The following is a 15,211-nucleotide window of genomic DNA, read 5'->3' as shown; positions in this document are numbered from 1 at the left end:
AACAACTTCAAAATGCCACACTAAGACACACAGACCTTGAGGGGCACCATAGACAAACCGACGCAGACATTTGTGGATTTCTGTAAGAATTGCATTTTTCTGTGATCTGATGACGAGCACCTGCGTTGTGTGAAGTGCTCAGAAACCTCCTTGTTGTCAGTATCCATGGAAACCATCCATCCTCTGAATGCTCCAGGTCTCTAGTTTGTGGTTGTAAAGTTTCATGAGGCTGTGATAATCCTCGAGGTGACAACAGATCATTTTATACAAAAACTGCTCTCACTCCAATGAAAAGGCTCCCATGAGGACTAACAGCATCACACATGAAGACACCTGGACTCCCTGAATCCACAAGAGTCTCAGCTCCCCCCATACACCAGAGATGGTGACAGTGTATGTCAGCCAAATGAACTGACAAAAAGATGGATGGAAACCATTTGATCCAAATGAAACAGTGGTGCCCACTCCTAAAATATCACATGTCAGCTAGTGTTCTGTACTTGTATAAACCCGTACGCTACACATTTCAAGGCTTCCCAGTATGAGGATGTAAAATGGGAAATGAAGCCAGTGTCTGAAGTTATTGACAGCCATCTCATGTGGACAGACTGAAGGTTTTGGACTCACAGCTTTCGTAATGGTAGCTGTGAGTCCAAAGCTGTTCTTTAGTAAATGCATTCTGCAAAAACAAAAGTCCACTTATCTTAAAGTAAGAGGCATTCGCTCCAAGTTACTCATTAACAACTGCCATTACATTTTTATAAAACTAAATAAACCAAAACAATAAGCTTGATCATGATTCAGATAAAAAGTAAGTGTGTTGTATGTTATCTTGTCTAAACAGAATTATGAATCTCCTGATGGGAAACCCAACCTCATGTTTCCACCTAACAGTTTCAGGGAAATGGCACCTAGTGGCACTAAAATTCAGCCCACAAAATGCTCCTTTAACCCTGGTGTGCTTGTAGACAAATGTGTTTTTGCAGTTACCTGCAGTTTGTAGATTATGGCTGCAGTTCAAACTGAATACAAAATGTCCTACATGCACCAACTCCAAAACTCACCAGGGTCTAGAAATACTTTGCACTTTATTTCAAATCAATCACCATACAACATACATACGGATAATGCATCATTTCTGTTGCTATTTTACAAGCTGCCACGAAGCAACAACATCCTCAATAGTGCTTCCTGTGTCTAACATGCCAGTCTTTGTTTCATCATCACAGTGTACACACATCATGTGATTCCTCATTAACTAAGCATGTGTTACAGGTAGTAGCACTGCATGACATCTAAAATGATCTGTGGGGAAGTAGGCAGTGTGTGTGTTTTACAAAGTTTCTTAAGAAATAGACCGTTAACATTCACAGTGTGCATTAGATAGATTTAAATGTAGTAAAAAATAGATTTGTTATGTCATTCGATGTATTCTGATTGCACAAGATTTGACACTAACTGTCTTTAGTGTTGAGGCATTTTTGCAAGATTTTCATAAACTTTCACTCCTCTGTCTGGGACTCCAGTGATTCAAATGATCCTTTAAGGCCCAGTCGCAGTTAGTCCTCCCTGAATTTTATTCTGCAGAAAAGGATCATGGAGACAACCATGGCACATATCTGAGGGAGATATACATATTAGTAAAAATATGCAATTTAAAAAAGTAAGGACATGTGTACAAAAAATAGCATGTGCTGTAGTGATATATATTTTTAAGCCACGTCTTTTTATAACTGTCAAAATGTTGTATCTGTCATGCATGGAACAATATATCAGTCTACAGATGTTGAATATAGCTTCATTAACAATCATTATATCCTCTCTCTGATGAACTTAGAGGGGCACTACGCCCATTTAAAAAATTCAAGCATGTAATTCATATGGTCTAAGATATGAGGCAACATGAACAACTCTCTCAAATTCAAAAACTAGAGTACTGAGTGGTGTCATCAAGAGTGAACTGCTCCACAGTCAATGAATACTGAAAGATATTATAGCTGAGAGTGAGAGCAATCAGGCGAAGGTTCTGAGTAAAAGGGAACATTTTCTGTTCCAAAACTGACACTAACACAACAGCAGAATGAAGAAAAAGAACTAAATCAGTCTCACATTCATTGTCTGTGGAGCAGCTCCAGAGTTTATACTTGATATACTTCATCACAAATTTGAGTTGTTTCGTGGCGTGCTTAAACGCGACCCCCTCCTTTCTCCATGGCCCGATTGCTCCTTGCCTTTACATCCTCATGTTGTAATAAAACACAGGCATTGAATGACGTCACCGCAATGAGTGGCTTTGTTTTTGAAGAGTTTTTGTGCGTTTTTCTCCAGCTGCTTTTGTATTTTTTTCATCTGACCAAATCTGCTAAAATATTTCACCTCCGCATCAGACCAACGCGAACCTGCAACCATGCTGTGCACCACCTCTCTCAACCGGCCATGGCCGGGAAGCATGCTGTGCCTAGGCACAGTTGCACTCACACTGGTCAAGTGTGAGTACGTCCTTACCTCTCTGGGCCTATATTCCCAAAACTTAATTTAAGAGTAACTCTTAAAAAACAGGACATTTAGGACTCCTACATTTTTGGTCTAAAAGTATTTCACAAAGTGTTTTAGCTCTAAAAGCAGCTCCTTGATGTGTGGAAAGTTAGAAGTAGTCAAGACGACTCCATAAGAACAAATCACAAACAATCCTAAAATGCCACAACATTTTAGAAACAGCATTTATTTCCAGGCATACATCAACATGCTTCTTTTTTTGTCTTTTGTGGTTATCCCCACTCTGAATTTTCCTTTAATAATGTCCTTCCTGCATAACTTGTGCAAGAAGTAAAAGCTGTTGTTGTTTGCTTCTTTCACTATCATTATGGTTGTTTTTAGTGTGATCATTACGAGGCTTCTTCCATGGACACCTGCTGACTGTTAAAGAGCTGCGGGCTATGGAAGAGGCTGACATACAGCTGCACATATACTGGACTAGTCAGCACTGTATATTACTCTTTGTTTCGTGACACGGCTGCTACATGCCATGTTCACGGATTTAGTAGCTAAATGTGTCAATGTAATTATTATTTTTTCAGCAGATACCTTAATCACAAGATTGAGCTAGCAAGACAGTTTTTGTGTTACTTATTCAGTTCGGTAAACCTCACAATCTCTACAAAGCTCACGATTGAGTCGTTAGACTATTGGGGACTAGAAAATGCCTCTGCTGCTTTTTGTTTTGAGAGCGAATCGCTGAATAATATGAATACATTTTGATTATATAATTGATTTTGCTGGTTATCACAATATAGTTGCAATATTACACAAGAGGGTGAACATCACCGTGATTGTTAGGACGACAGTCGTGTGGCTGGGACAGAGGCACCTGCACACCCTGTCCTGTAATATTGCTTAATCTAACTTTCCCAGGCCATGGAGACATCATATTGTAATTCTTACTTAAGCCTAGTCTATACTGGCCTACAAAGTGCATTAACTACGAAATCACTAATACCATGATTTCTGCACAGTTTTGGGCTTAAAGGTTAGATTTGGATAATAATTATTAAATGACAAACTAGTAAACCAGAATTCATCATCAGTGTGCCAAATATTCATTTGTTGGGATAATAAACAAACTTTAAAGACATTTTTTTACCTTCAATTTTTTCATAGTTACTCCACTTAGGCTTTGTAAGGCAGTATAGTGGGCCCTGCAAATGAACAGGATAAAAGATATGGTCGTACCTCAAGAGCTGCAATTCCCAGAGCGACTGCCACAATAACCACCGTGTTGTCATCAATCAGCTGCTTGATCTTTGGGAAGCACCCTGTGACTGTCTGAGGAAAGTAAAGGGAGGAGGTAAGGAGTTATTCATTCAAAAAACACTTTGGGATCTTGTGGATGTTTCGGATGTCTCTACTTCTTCAAACAGCCCATACCGTCACACTGTCAGCCACAGTTTGATTGCAGGAACTAAGACCAGGGCAGCACTGTGGTGGGTATTGCTTGTCGTTGTTCACATAATATGGAGAGCCCACAAAGTCTGAGGAGTTGTAGAATCCACAGCATTTTAACTAATGTGGACACAAAGAGAGAGTATGTTTCATTAAGCATCAGTGAAAAGGTGTGAAAATGATCACATATTGATCAGCAGAATTACACACCGTGCCCATTGTCGTATTCCACAGTCCTGTGATGTCAGCATTTTTCCCGTAGTCCTTCCGGATGTTCTTTACTGCAGCCGTGCCAAACTTAGTGAACAACTCGTCTGCCTAAAATGGAAGCGTACACTGGCTTTCACATCCAAGTACCAGAAGGCAGCACATTCATGATTATCTAGCTGCCAACATGAAAATGTTTCTTAGTCAACTTACCAATGGTCTGAATACCAAGATCACCACTGCTCCTGCAACCTCTGCCATAAAGACCACCAGGACTATGATGAAGAACTTGGAAAAAGATCATAATGTTAAACCTTTTGGTCTTGGAATTTATTACACTGTGAATTCTCACGTGTGTTTCCTTCCACCTGTTTTTATGTTCATGTTCAATTAAAAATATTATTATTACCACTCTTCTTTTGCAATTATCCCAACTTTGAATGTTCCTTTAATAATGTCCTTCCTTTAATGTCGATGTAGTTTATTATTTCCTTTGTTTACACTTGGTTTCATATCTATGTCTTTTAGGGAGCTTTTATTTAGTAAATTCTTGTTTTTTTTGTTTTGTTTTGTTTGTTTTTTGTGGGGGTGGGGGGTTTCTTTTGCTTCTTTTTTTTTTAGAAATCTTTATTTCAGATTAAGACTTTTGTAAATTCTTGTTCTGTGACCTTTGACAGTTGGCAAGAGACCCTGCTGAGGAGATGTAAGATTATAATAGCTCTTGTCAGCAGTGGCGTACACAGACTTTTTGAAGGGCAGGGTCGAAAAGGAAAAAAAGGGCACATAGAGCGCGTCCTGGCCACTGATGAGGGCACTTTAACACGCGTTTTGGTTCCCAGGGGGCCCTTTAGCACACATTTTTCAACAATTGAGCCACGAGGGGGGGGGGGGGGTTGTCTCTGTGCACACCACTGCTTGTCGCTAATGTTAAAACAGATGGACGAAGAAACAACAGCATCACAGTTAGCGCCAAAGTTAGCGCCACAGTTAGCACCACAGTAAGCGCCACCAGGCAATGCTAGTGAATGGCAGAGATGGATAAGATGTTTTAAACTGGACTGGACATTCCCGAGTCTATATTTAGTTATAAGCATGGCATGGTACATAACTTAACAACAGTTAGCCTGTACGGTGGCCCTGAGAGCTCAACACATGCAAACAGACAAAACACAAGCAAATGAAGAAACATCTTCAACTAATGGAAAGCACATGTGCAGCATTTAGAAACCTTTTTCTTTTTTTTTGCTGCTGTCTAGGCCAGATCACCTCACAGGTCTTATATGGTTCAATATGGATGAAATAAAATGAGTTAAAAAAGACTGCAAATAGATAAACGTGATGCAACAAACTCACAACACAATTGGAAATGCTTCCAGGTTTCCAGATGAGGATAAGCTGTTTACATCAGTTTTAAGGTCACCTGCAAACAGTTTGCATTGTGTTGTGAGTACTTCTATATTTGCAAACAAAAAAGTGCTGCACGTCTTCAAATAAGATGAAGATAAACATTGAAGATGTTTTCAAAATGCTGCGCAGATGTCATCCAGTTGGTGAAAATGTCTCTTTATTTGCTGGTGTTGTGTCTATTTCAGGCCATTCTTACACTCCTGTACATATACAAAAAGTAATGCATAGTAATTTCTATGTTTTAAATGTATTTTTTTTTCATGTGTAATTCACATATTCATTTAGTGGGTGTTCCACTTATTAAAAGCAGGGGACGTTGTATAAGGCAGGTTGGGGTGGTGGATAGGTCCCAAAACACAGGACTCGTGGGGGTTGGTTTCCTGTTGCTGTTTATGTCCTGGACATACTTAGACAAAGTGTAACTTTTTTTTCTAATCCTAACCGGGCATTCACACCAAAAACAATGGAGGCGATGAAAGCGACATGCTTACATCCAAAATCAATGTAAATGACGCGATGTCACTCAATGTCTAGGGACACGATACGGGCCATAAGAGTGACGCGATGATCACGGCCATCGAGTGTAAATGCACGATAACCAAGTTGTTATGAAGCCTAACCCTGACTGTCACCTTTTGTAGGCTAAAACAGGTCATATAATGGTAGTTTTGGTTCCTAAACCTAACTGACACCATACCACCGTCGTAGTCCACTTCAAGTCTGTCGCTTTCACATGGTCGACTTCAGTTTGCCGTTTCATGAGATATCACAAAAAAATTTTGCTGAACTTTTCATACAATATCATACAAACCTGTTGATGAGACTATGTTGTCTATTTTCATTTGTTTTTTAAACTGCAGTGTGTTGAGCTCTTAGGGCCACAGTAAGCTGGCTCTGTATGAAGATAACACAATCAGCCCACCAGCACCTGGTATAACATGTCATATCTCATTTGTTTAATCTGTACAATACTGAAGTGTAAAAACAATGCTAGGTTTGTAGGTCATGTGCTATTTTACATGTTCAAAACTACAGGGGAGGTGTGCTCTGCTGCTCTGAACTGACTTGTCAGATGGTTTGTCACACAGAGCCATCAAAGAAGGCCTCATGAGAAACTAATTGAGCAAGGGCAGGGGCAGGGCAGGCGCCCCATGTAAAGAGGCTGAAGGTCCTCGAGGCAGCGGCCGCAGGTTCAATTCTGACCTGCAGCCCTGCTGCATGTCTCCCCCTCTATCACCCCATTTCCTGTCTGTCCTATCTAAGAAAGGCTTGGAAAACTGCCAAAAAAGAAAAGAAAAGAAATCCTACAAACTTAAGGTATAAAGAAACAGATATAAGAACTTTTAATACAGTCTGGAGCCTTATTAGGAGAAATGACATGTTATGCTTGACTGCTTACAATCTTAATGCTAAACTAACCAGCTATCCCCATATTTAGTATACATGAGACTGTTGTTCATTTTCTCATCAAGCAAATACACATCTTGGCATGTCAAATTATTCCTTTAGCCCTCTATGAAGCTGCAGACAGTGACCTACCAGCAGCAACATACACCTGCTCTCTCTGATGGCTCCGCAGCAGCCTAGAAAGCCGATGACGAGCAGGACCGCTCCTATTGCGATCAGCAGGTAGCCCACATTGAGCACCTGATTGAGCTCTTCTGGTGCATTTTCAATTTTCGCAAGAAAGCTGAAGATGGAGCTACTATCCACCTTCACCCAGATCCCAACACCCAGGATGGCAGCACCCGCCAACTGATGGAGAGTAATGGGGGAGAAGAAGAGACAGTAAGAGAGGAGAAGAGGGGGAAATCTTAGGGATATAGGGTAGAGGAGATTTGACTTTTTTCATATTTTTATACAACACATCAAATTCAGTCTTACAAATGTTGTAAAATGTTGCCCTGTCACAAAGATACCCTTTTTCTTTGCACTTTGCATATTTTTCTATATCTTTTACACTGCAACCTACTTATGATACACAGAAATGACAGTGGCAGTGATGTCTATGTACTATAAAGTCACATTAGGATGTATTTGTAATAAAGCATTAAAACTTACAAATATAACACCATTGAAGACAAACATCATGCCTTTGAGGAATCCAAAGCATCCCATTTTTGCTGAAGGTTGTTCTACCTATAATAAAAAAGGAGAGAAAAAGACATTGGTAAATGAATACTATCTGGCATTTTGTTGTCAGCTCTCATGTTACGTTACTTCTAATTTCTATGCAGTACAGTACATTTGTATTACAATACCAATTTCACTATATTGTGTCCACACATCACAGCCATTTGTCTGCTGTGCGGGGAGTTATCTTGCTGATGTGTCCTCAATGTCACAAAGTCATTCTGCACTGTCACTTAGGTTACAAATGAACAGTGGGATTGTGCCGTTTCCTCTGTGAGGTGAGAGAGCAGGGGAGGGGAAAACACCTGCCACTTTCCCAACACCTCACCTTTTACCCTTTGTAAGCGTAATAACCTATCTTTCTCAAACACTCTGAGTGCTCTAAGGACATTTACTGTAACATACCGCCGTACAGGGGCCTTGGGTGAGGACTTTGTTTAGTTTAGAATTAATGGGAGCAGAGAGGACATGACTGAGGAAGTTTTCCCCAACTGAATGTTCTGGAAATCATTTAATTTACCCATTGGTATGCAAATTAAGGATGGAACCAAAGTTACCATAGTTACACGTGAACTCAATAGACATATAAACTCATAGATAATATGTTTAAAAATATATGGACACAAATGCTGTGTATTAAAAAAAAAAAGAGTCATTTGTGTGTATTTGTGTATTTGCATCGCAAACTTTGTGGCCAGCCAGCCGATCTATCACACCCATAGCTCGACTTTATGGTGTTAATAATAGGCCCCAAGGGAGATACATTACAACACAACAGCCCATTAACTACTTGTATCTGTTGACACATACAGTCCATACAGAGCTACAACTAATGACTGTAATCATACAGGTAGTTGCTTCATCTGTCTGTGATTTTCTCCAGTAATCGATTAGTTGTTTGGTCAGAACAATGGTGAAAAATGTGGATCAGTGTTTCCCAAAGCCCAAGGTGACGTCCTCAAATGTCTTGTTTTGTCCACAACTCAAAGAGATTTAGTTTACTGTCACAGAGGAGGAAAGGAACCAGAAAATATTCACATTGAAGAAGATGAAATCAGAGAATTTGGAAAATTAAAGTGAATTGGTTATCAAATAGGTGAGGATTCACTTTTTAACATTTTGAAAAAAACAGGAACGAAAACAGACATTAAACAAGGACAGCATAGGGCAATATATACCACCAAAATGTGACTGTGTGTGTGTGTGTGTGTGTGTGTGTGTGTGTGTGTGTGTGTGTGTGTGTGTGTGTGTGTGTGTGTGTGTGTGTGTGTGTGTGTGTGTGTGTGTGTGTGTGTGTGTGTGTGTGTGTTCACGTGATAGGGATCTAGGCCCTGGGTTTGTACCTGCCCAGCAATGAGGAGACCCACTCAGAGATGAATGAAGTGATCGATTAATCGTTGCAGCTAATACACAACATGTTCTTTTTTAGTGTGATTTACAAGCGTCTTCACACAGATGCATAACATTTATCTGCCTTCGTCATCTTGACTCATCAAACACATTGACATCACTGTATCCTATCTCCAAATCCTCTCCTCCCACCCCCATTTAGTGTGTGTGTGTGTGTGTGTGTGTGTGTGTGTGTGTGTGTGTGTGTGTGTGTGTGTGTGTGTGTGTGTGTGTGTGTGTGTGTGTGTGTGTGTGTGTGTGTGTGTGTGTGTGTGTGTGTGTGGAGCTCCTAAATGGGAAACAGTGCCCTTTGTTTGGTGTGACAAAACAAATTGTTATCCACAACTACAATGACTGAGCAGAACCCTATTGTGTATCCCTCATGGCCTCTTTTCACTATTTCTATTACTACGGTATTGAATCCATACCTGTTCTACTACAAACTTTACATTTTTTTCCCACCTAATACCTTATGTAAATATATGCTCAAGCATCTCAAATAAACAGGAAGTGGCTTGTCAGTCCTTTTGGTCTGCCTCCACTGTTAGAGTAAAGCAGGTTGTCATCATGTTAATCATACACTTAGGCACCAGGATACACTCTGAAATGAGCGGTTGCCTTGACTCCCCAAACTCCCTCTGTCCCCTCTGAGCTTCCCCACTTCCTCATGGTCAGCGGTTGCACTCTGGCACAAAGGAGTAGGCTTGGTAATGTATTAACAAGCTAACATGCAAATCTTAAATCTCTGTCCCAGAAATGACGGGAAGTGTGCACTTCCAACACGTTACCAACACAGTGGAGGTGACATATTAAACTCTCTACTGTATGTTATTTGTTGTTCTTAGATCAACAAAACCTCTTGTCTCTGACTGACCAACTTCCATTAAAAACACAGCCAGACAAATCTCAAAGGACGCCATTGAGCAGAATAATCGCAGGCAGGTCTCAGGAGACAAAGGATCATTGTTAAATGGATCTCTCCCTTTGATGGTACGCCACTTGAGAAACAGACGTAAAACTGACATGGAGAAGTTTCCATATAAATAAATAAACCTAATAAATCACTTTCAGTCGAAGTTAAGTTTGTCTTACCTTTCACAGGAGAAATCCAAGGACGTGCTCTGAGGCTGGCTCACTGTTAAGAGCCTCTACCTTCACTCTGGTGATGGAGGCTGATGCTGTGGGAGTAGACTGACTGTGGGATATCAGGAGTACAGCAGTGTATTATTCTCCTGTCCTCTGAAAATGACCCACAATATCCTCTCTGTCTCACACTTCCTGTGGCTCTGGCGCTCCGTTAGATATGAAAGAGCCTCTGAATGACTTGTTGAGTTTCTGCTCTTATTTTAAGGCTGTGTGCTGGTTATGAGTACTGAAAAGGGAGGGGGCTGGGGCAGGTGGGCGTGACCAAAGCAGCTGAGTAATAACACACATCACCATGGAGTTAGTCTCCTGAGAGAGGGAGGGGAACAGAGAGAAAGAGATCACCTGGATGAAGTCACACCAGCCTTTTAACACACCTGTGTCTCTGTTTTGAGGTGTTTATTTTAATGCTGTTTGTAAATATGACAAATAATGTGGCAATTAAGGACTGGAGACATTTGTAATTAGTAAGTTCAGACCAATCTCAAACCTTTCTGTCCTTACATATTACTGTGTACATAACAGGACTGTTATCTTTCCCTCCACACATTTAGTACTGAAACGGTTCTTATCAGAGTAATAAATGACCTTAAGATCAACAGTGGTTCAAAAAGAATCTCCACTGTAGTTGTATTATTTCAGCGGAGTGCTGCTTTGACATGGTGGATTGAGCTTTTATACATTCACTGGCCACTTTATTAGGTACAACTGGCTAGTACTGGGTTGGACCTCCTTTTGTCACCAGAACTGAATTAGTTCTTTGTAGATTCAATAATGTGCTGGAAACATTAAGTGTCATATTGAGGTGGCACGACGCCGTGGCTCAGGCTGCACATCTATGATGCAAATTTGAAAGCAAATGTGTTCTATTGAATAGAGATCATTTGAGTACGGGGAACTCATAGTCATGTTCATGAATCTGTTTTGAGATGATTTGAGCTGTGAGGTGATGTGTTATCCTACTGTGAGTAGCCATTAGAAGAGGGGAACACTGCGGGCACAAAGGAATGGGCATGGTCAGCAACAGTGGGGCATTTAAATGATGCTCCATTGGTACCTAGGGGCTCAACATGTGCCAAGAAAATTCTATTCAGTTTAAGTAACAGTGCCAAATCATAACCAAAGTTATCTCAGGTCACTTTACAGAGTAGGTAAAGACCACACCACATGAATGACTTATTCATGATTTACAGAGACCCAACAATTCCCCCATGAGCTGCAACTAGTTGCACTGTCTTTATAATGAAATAATAATTATTAAAATAATTATATAATAATATTATTAATAATAATAATATTATTAATACTATTATTATTAATAATAATAATATTAATAATAATGATGATAATAATTATAATTATTATTATTATCATCATTATTATATACAGTAATCCCACAAAATCTCATTAACAGGCAGGAACGTCAGACAGACCCAGCTCTGTGGAGGACGGACATCTGTCTGCACCGGTTGGAGAGGAAGAAAAGGAGAGAGAAAGAGAGAAGATGGACAGAGAGAGACATAGACAGACACAAAGACAGACAGATGGACATATGGACAAAGAGACAAAAAGACAAAGACACAAAGACAGACAGACAGAACAGTCCCAGAGATGCAAGCAACCACAGCTAAGGTGATAGACAGGGCTTGACATTAACACCTGCCCACCCGCCAAATGCAGTCTTCTCAAAGGTTATCTGAATTGATAAACTGTTGGCAAAGTGATACAATGACACAACAACTCCCATGAGCACTCGTGACGGACGACACTTCCGTGTTAGATGGACAACAAAACAGTGAAGTTGAGAAACACAGCTACAACAAGAGAAGTGGATCCAGGCGTCATTAGTAACTATTGATATGTGGTGGAAAAAGACAAGAGTGGAGGCAGGTAGAGAGGGGCTAACGTAGGATGCCGTTAGGAAAACAAAGTACTGCACAGATTGTATTTTCTTACGGCGGGGAAAAAGCCAAAGGGGTTTCCCTTGTGATGTATTGTTTGTCATGCATACTTCATATTTGAAACTGTAAAAAAACACAAAGTTTCAGTGACTCATCTAATATAAGGGGAAAAAATGTCATGATAGTCTAATGTTTTAGATGCACCTGTACCTGACTGCTGCTTAGATATCCTGTATATAGAGTCATTACTAAGGCTTTCAATTCAACAGATTTAAATGTTCTATGTTTTATGAATTGTATGTATTTGAATTGCATTGGACTTCAGTGTTTATTGCTGTTATAGATAAATTAGGTTGTTAATAAATGCTGTATTTAAACACAGTATTTATCTCGCCAGTTTTTTTTCAGTAGAGTTATTTCTCTCATTAATCCTCTACATCCCTGCACCACTTTTTTCGATGGATAAGAAGCTGCCCTTAATACAGTTCATTTCATTCTTAATATACCATTTACAAAATGTGTGGCTAGTGAGAATACTGAGGGGCTAGTAACTTTTGAAAACCACTAGCCACAGTGGCTGCTGAGCAAAAAAAGTTAATGTCAAGTCCTGGTGATATAATATGATAATGATAATAATGATGGTGGTAACTGTGATCAATGATGAGCAGCTTGATACAATGAGAGTCACGACTGATAATGTTTTTATGACTATAAATATTATAACTTATAAAACAACCATGTACAGTATATGGAAGCGTCATGCAGGACCAAAGTAAATGAATTAATATGAACACACCCTTATATATTCAAATGAATTATAACTTTTCAAATCCAAATCCAATCCAACAGTGGAAGAAATCCAATTTGACTTCTAATGGTGACTTATTTTTGTTCTCTCATGACCTGAATACTGTAGCACTTGTTCCCTCAAGCTGAACCTTATATCAACACTGACATCTGTCAGGTTCCAGTACATGTCATTTCATGACTAAGTGTCAGGACACTTGTGCTTTCCATGCCTTTTCTTACTATTTATGCACACCCACACTTTGTCACAACACACACACACTCAAGCTGTTATACAAGAGGCAAGAACGCACAGCATATCATTAACCAATTGTGTCAAATAAATGTCATTCAGAAAAAGATACAAAACAAACACTTCGTGTTCACATATCTTGGTGATTTGTCAGCTAACAAAACTAACAGGAGAGAAAAAGTGCATTTGCTTTGAAACTAAAATACAGACATTAGAAAGAGACACAAGAGGACTGAGGTGAATTTTCCTGAGAAACTGTCACATGACACTCACAGGATTTGTCATTGCAGTCTGAGTCAGGGCACTGAGATACTGAAAACAGATCATAGGAAAATGGGAGATAAATGGGACTGCGCCTCGGCCCACACATCAGATGCTCAGTATTTTTGAATGACTGAAACGCAAGAACCTAAGTGTGTGTCAGCATGAGCCACGTAGTGGAACACAACGCTCAAAACCTCAATGATGTCAATGCCACAGTATTCATATTTAACACATATATGTAGTTTATATTAACCCACCACACTGGTATGCCAGATATAATCTGTCTTTCTGTCTTGGTGTATTTGTAGACTGAGCAATAATATTTAAATTACATTTCATCTTTAATAAACCATACCAGTGTATTGCATGTTTTAACCCATTTAATACAAATGATGTTCCCTTCACATCACTGCAGAACAATTGCAAAAATTAATGAATATGGAATCGAGCATTTGCTTTTCTACGGAAGCCCTAAAGGGTCATACATAACATGCACTGTATTTCCTCTGTTTTCCAGTGATAATGAGATGATTTTGATCCGTTTTCTCGTGATAATGAGATAATTCATTTGAGAGATAATGAATGAAACGTGATAGGCCTGATATTTCCATCACTCCTGACTCGTCATGCCTCATAAAGACTTCTCATATCTTTAAGAACACTATAAACAACACTGACGGATGGTTTCAGTTGGTTATTTACTGTTATGAAATTAAACTGTAGTCTGTATATGTATGTGCACATTGTAAAAGTCCTCACTGTACTGGTATTTAGGTTGTTGTAATATAATATTGTTGACAATAAAGTTTGTTTAAAACCCTATGTAGTTAATGAGGTCAGTAAAAGGGTCATATGAAGTTGATGATACATGATACATGAACAGTGAGGCTAAAGCTGCAGGTCTCAGGAAAAAAAGTCAGCATACCTCTGAAGAACTAGTTAGTCTTCTAGTATTCTAAGTATAAGGAGAAACGTACAATTCGACTGTCATTCTGTTCTAACGTAACTGCTTAGTGTTAGCTGCTATGTTTACACACTCAAGCAAGCAAGACAGTGGTTTGATTAATGCTTTATTCATATTTATACTTTCAATCACCTCTACTTTTAGCGTTATGATAAAACGGTTTATAGAATGAAAACTGTAAACGTGACACTCTCGGATAACAACGTTTAGTTTGAATTGCTGGAATGTGAACTTTTAAAAATCCGAAAAGGAGCAGGACTGAGCCGCTAACGTTAGCCTCACTCAGATAGCATCCTTGACTGGTCCCACACAGTGGGGAATATTTCACAGTGGATGTGCTGGTTGCGAACAGGGTTTTTTTTTTTTGTTAGCTAGTTAGTTAGCCGGCCATGCTAATGTTTGGAGCTTACGTTATAGCTGATAAACACACTGTTCCTTACACTTCTGCATAATTTCTTGGTCTCTTAGTACAGCCATGCACAGCACTTCAACGTGTGGAGAAATCCAAAGCTTGGCCAAAATGCTGTGCCTTGTGATGTTTGTTAAGCTATGAGTAGTTCGGGGGCAGGAACATCAGTAATCCACCACTGAAAAAGCTTTTTTCTCTCTGTACCATGTTTTGGCACTGCACTCTGAACCAGCTTGTGTCCTGCCCAGCTGTCAGACTGGTCCACTTGTTCAGGTGATCATCCAACATCCTCCTGGACACGAGAAGCCAGCCAACACAGCAAAAGGATAGACTGTTTCTTCTCTAGAAGTTTTCCTTTGGGTTGTCGAGGGCCGATCTGTTCGTGTATAGCTCCTATCACCAGGTGTCCGAACACC

General features: G+C 39.7%; 1 protein-coding gene across 1 annotated transcript; it reads right to left on the bottom strand.

The window, feature by feature from the left end:
- Positions 1-1,559: 1,559 nt before the first annotated feature.
- On the bottom strand, positions 1,560-7,671 carry tspan34b (tetraspanin 34b; the record flags this gene model as incomplete). The annotated part of the gene is made up of 7 exons (XM_083931160.1): positions 1,560-1,619; positions 3,730-3,818; positions 3,933-4,059; positions 4,150-4,257; positions 4,360-4,434; positions 7,093-7,308; positions 7,615-7,671. The coding sequence occupies 7 exons, from the start codon at positions 7,669-7,671 to the stop codon at positions 1,560-1,562; spliced, it is 732 nt and encodes a 243-aa protein (XP_083787286.1).
- Between the last annotated feature and the right edge of the window lie 7,540 nt (positions 7,672-15,211).

The sequence above is a fragment of the Echiichthys vipera genome, assembly GCF_963691815.1.
Source record: "Echiichthys vipera genome assembly, chromosome: 17".
NCBI lineage: Eukaryota > Metazoa > Chordata > Actinopteri > Perciformes > Trachinidae > Echiichthys > Echiichthys vipera.
This window is presented reverse-complemented; position numbering and strand designations above follow the sequence as displayed.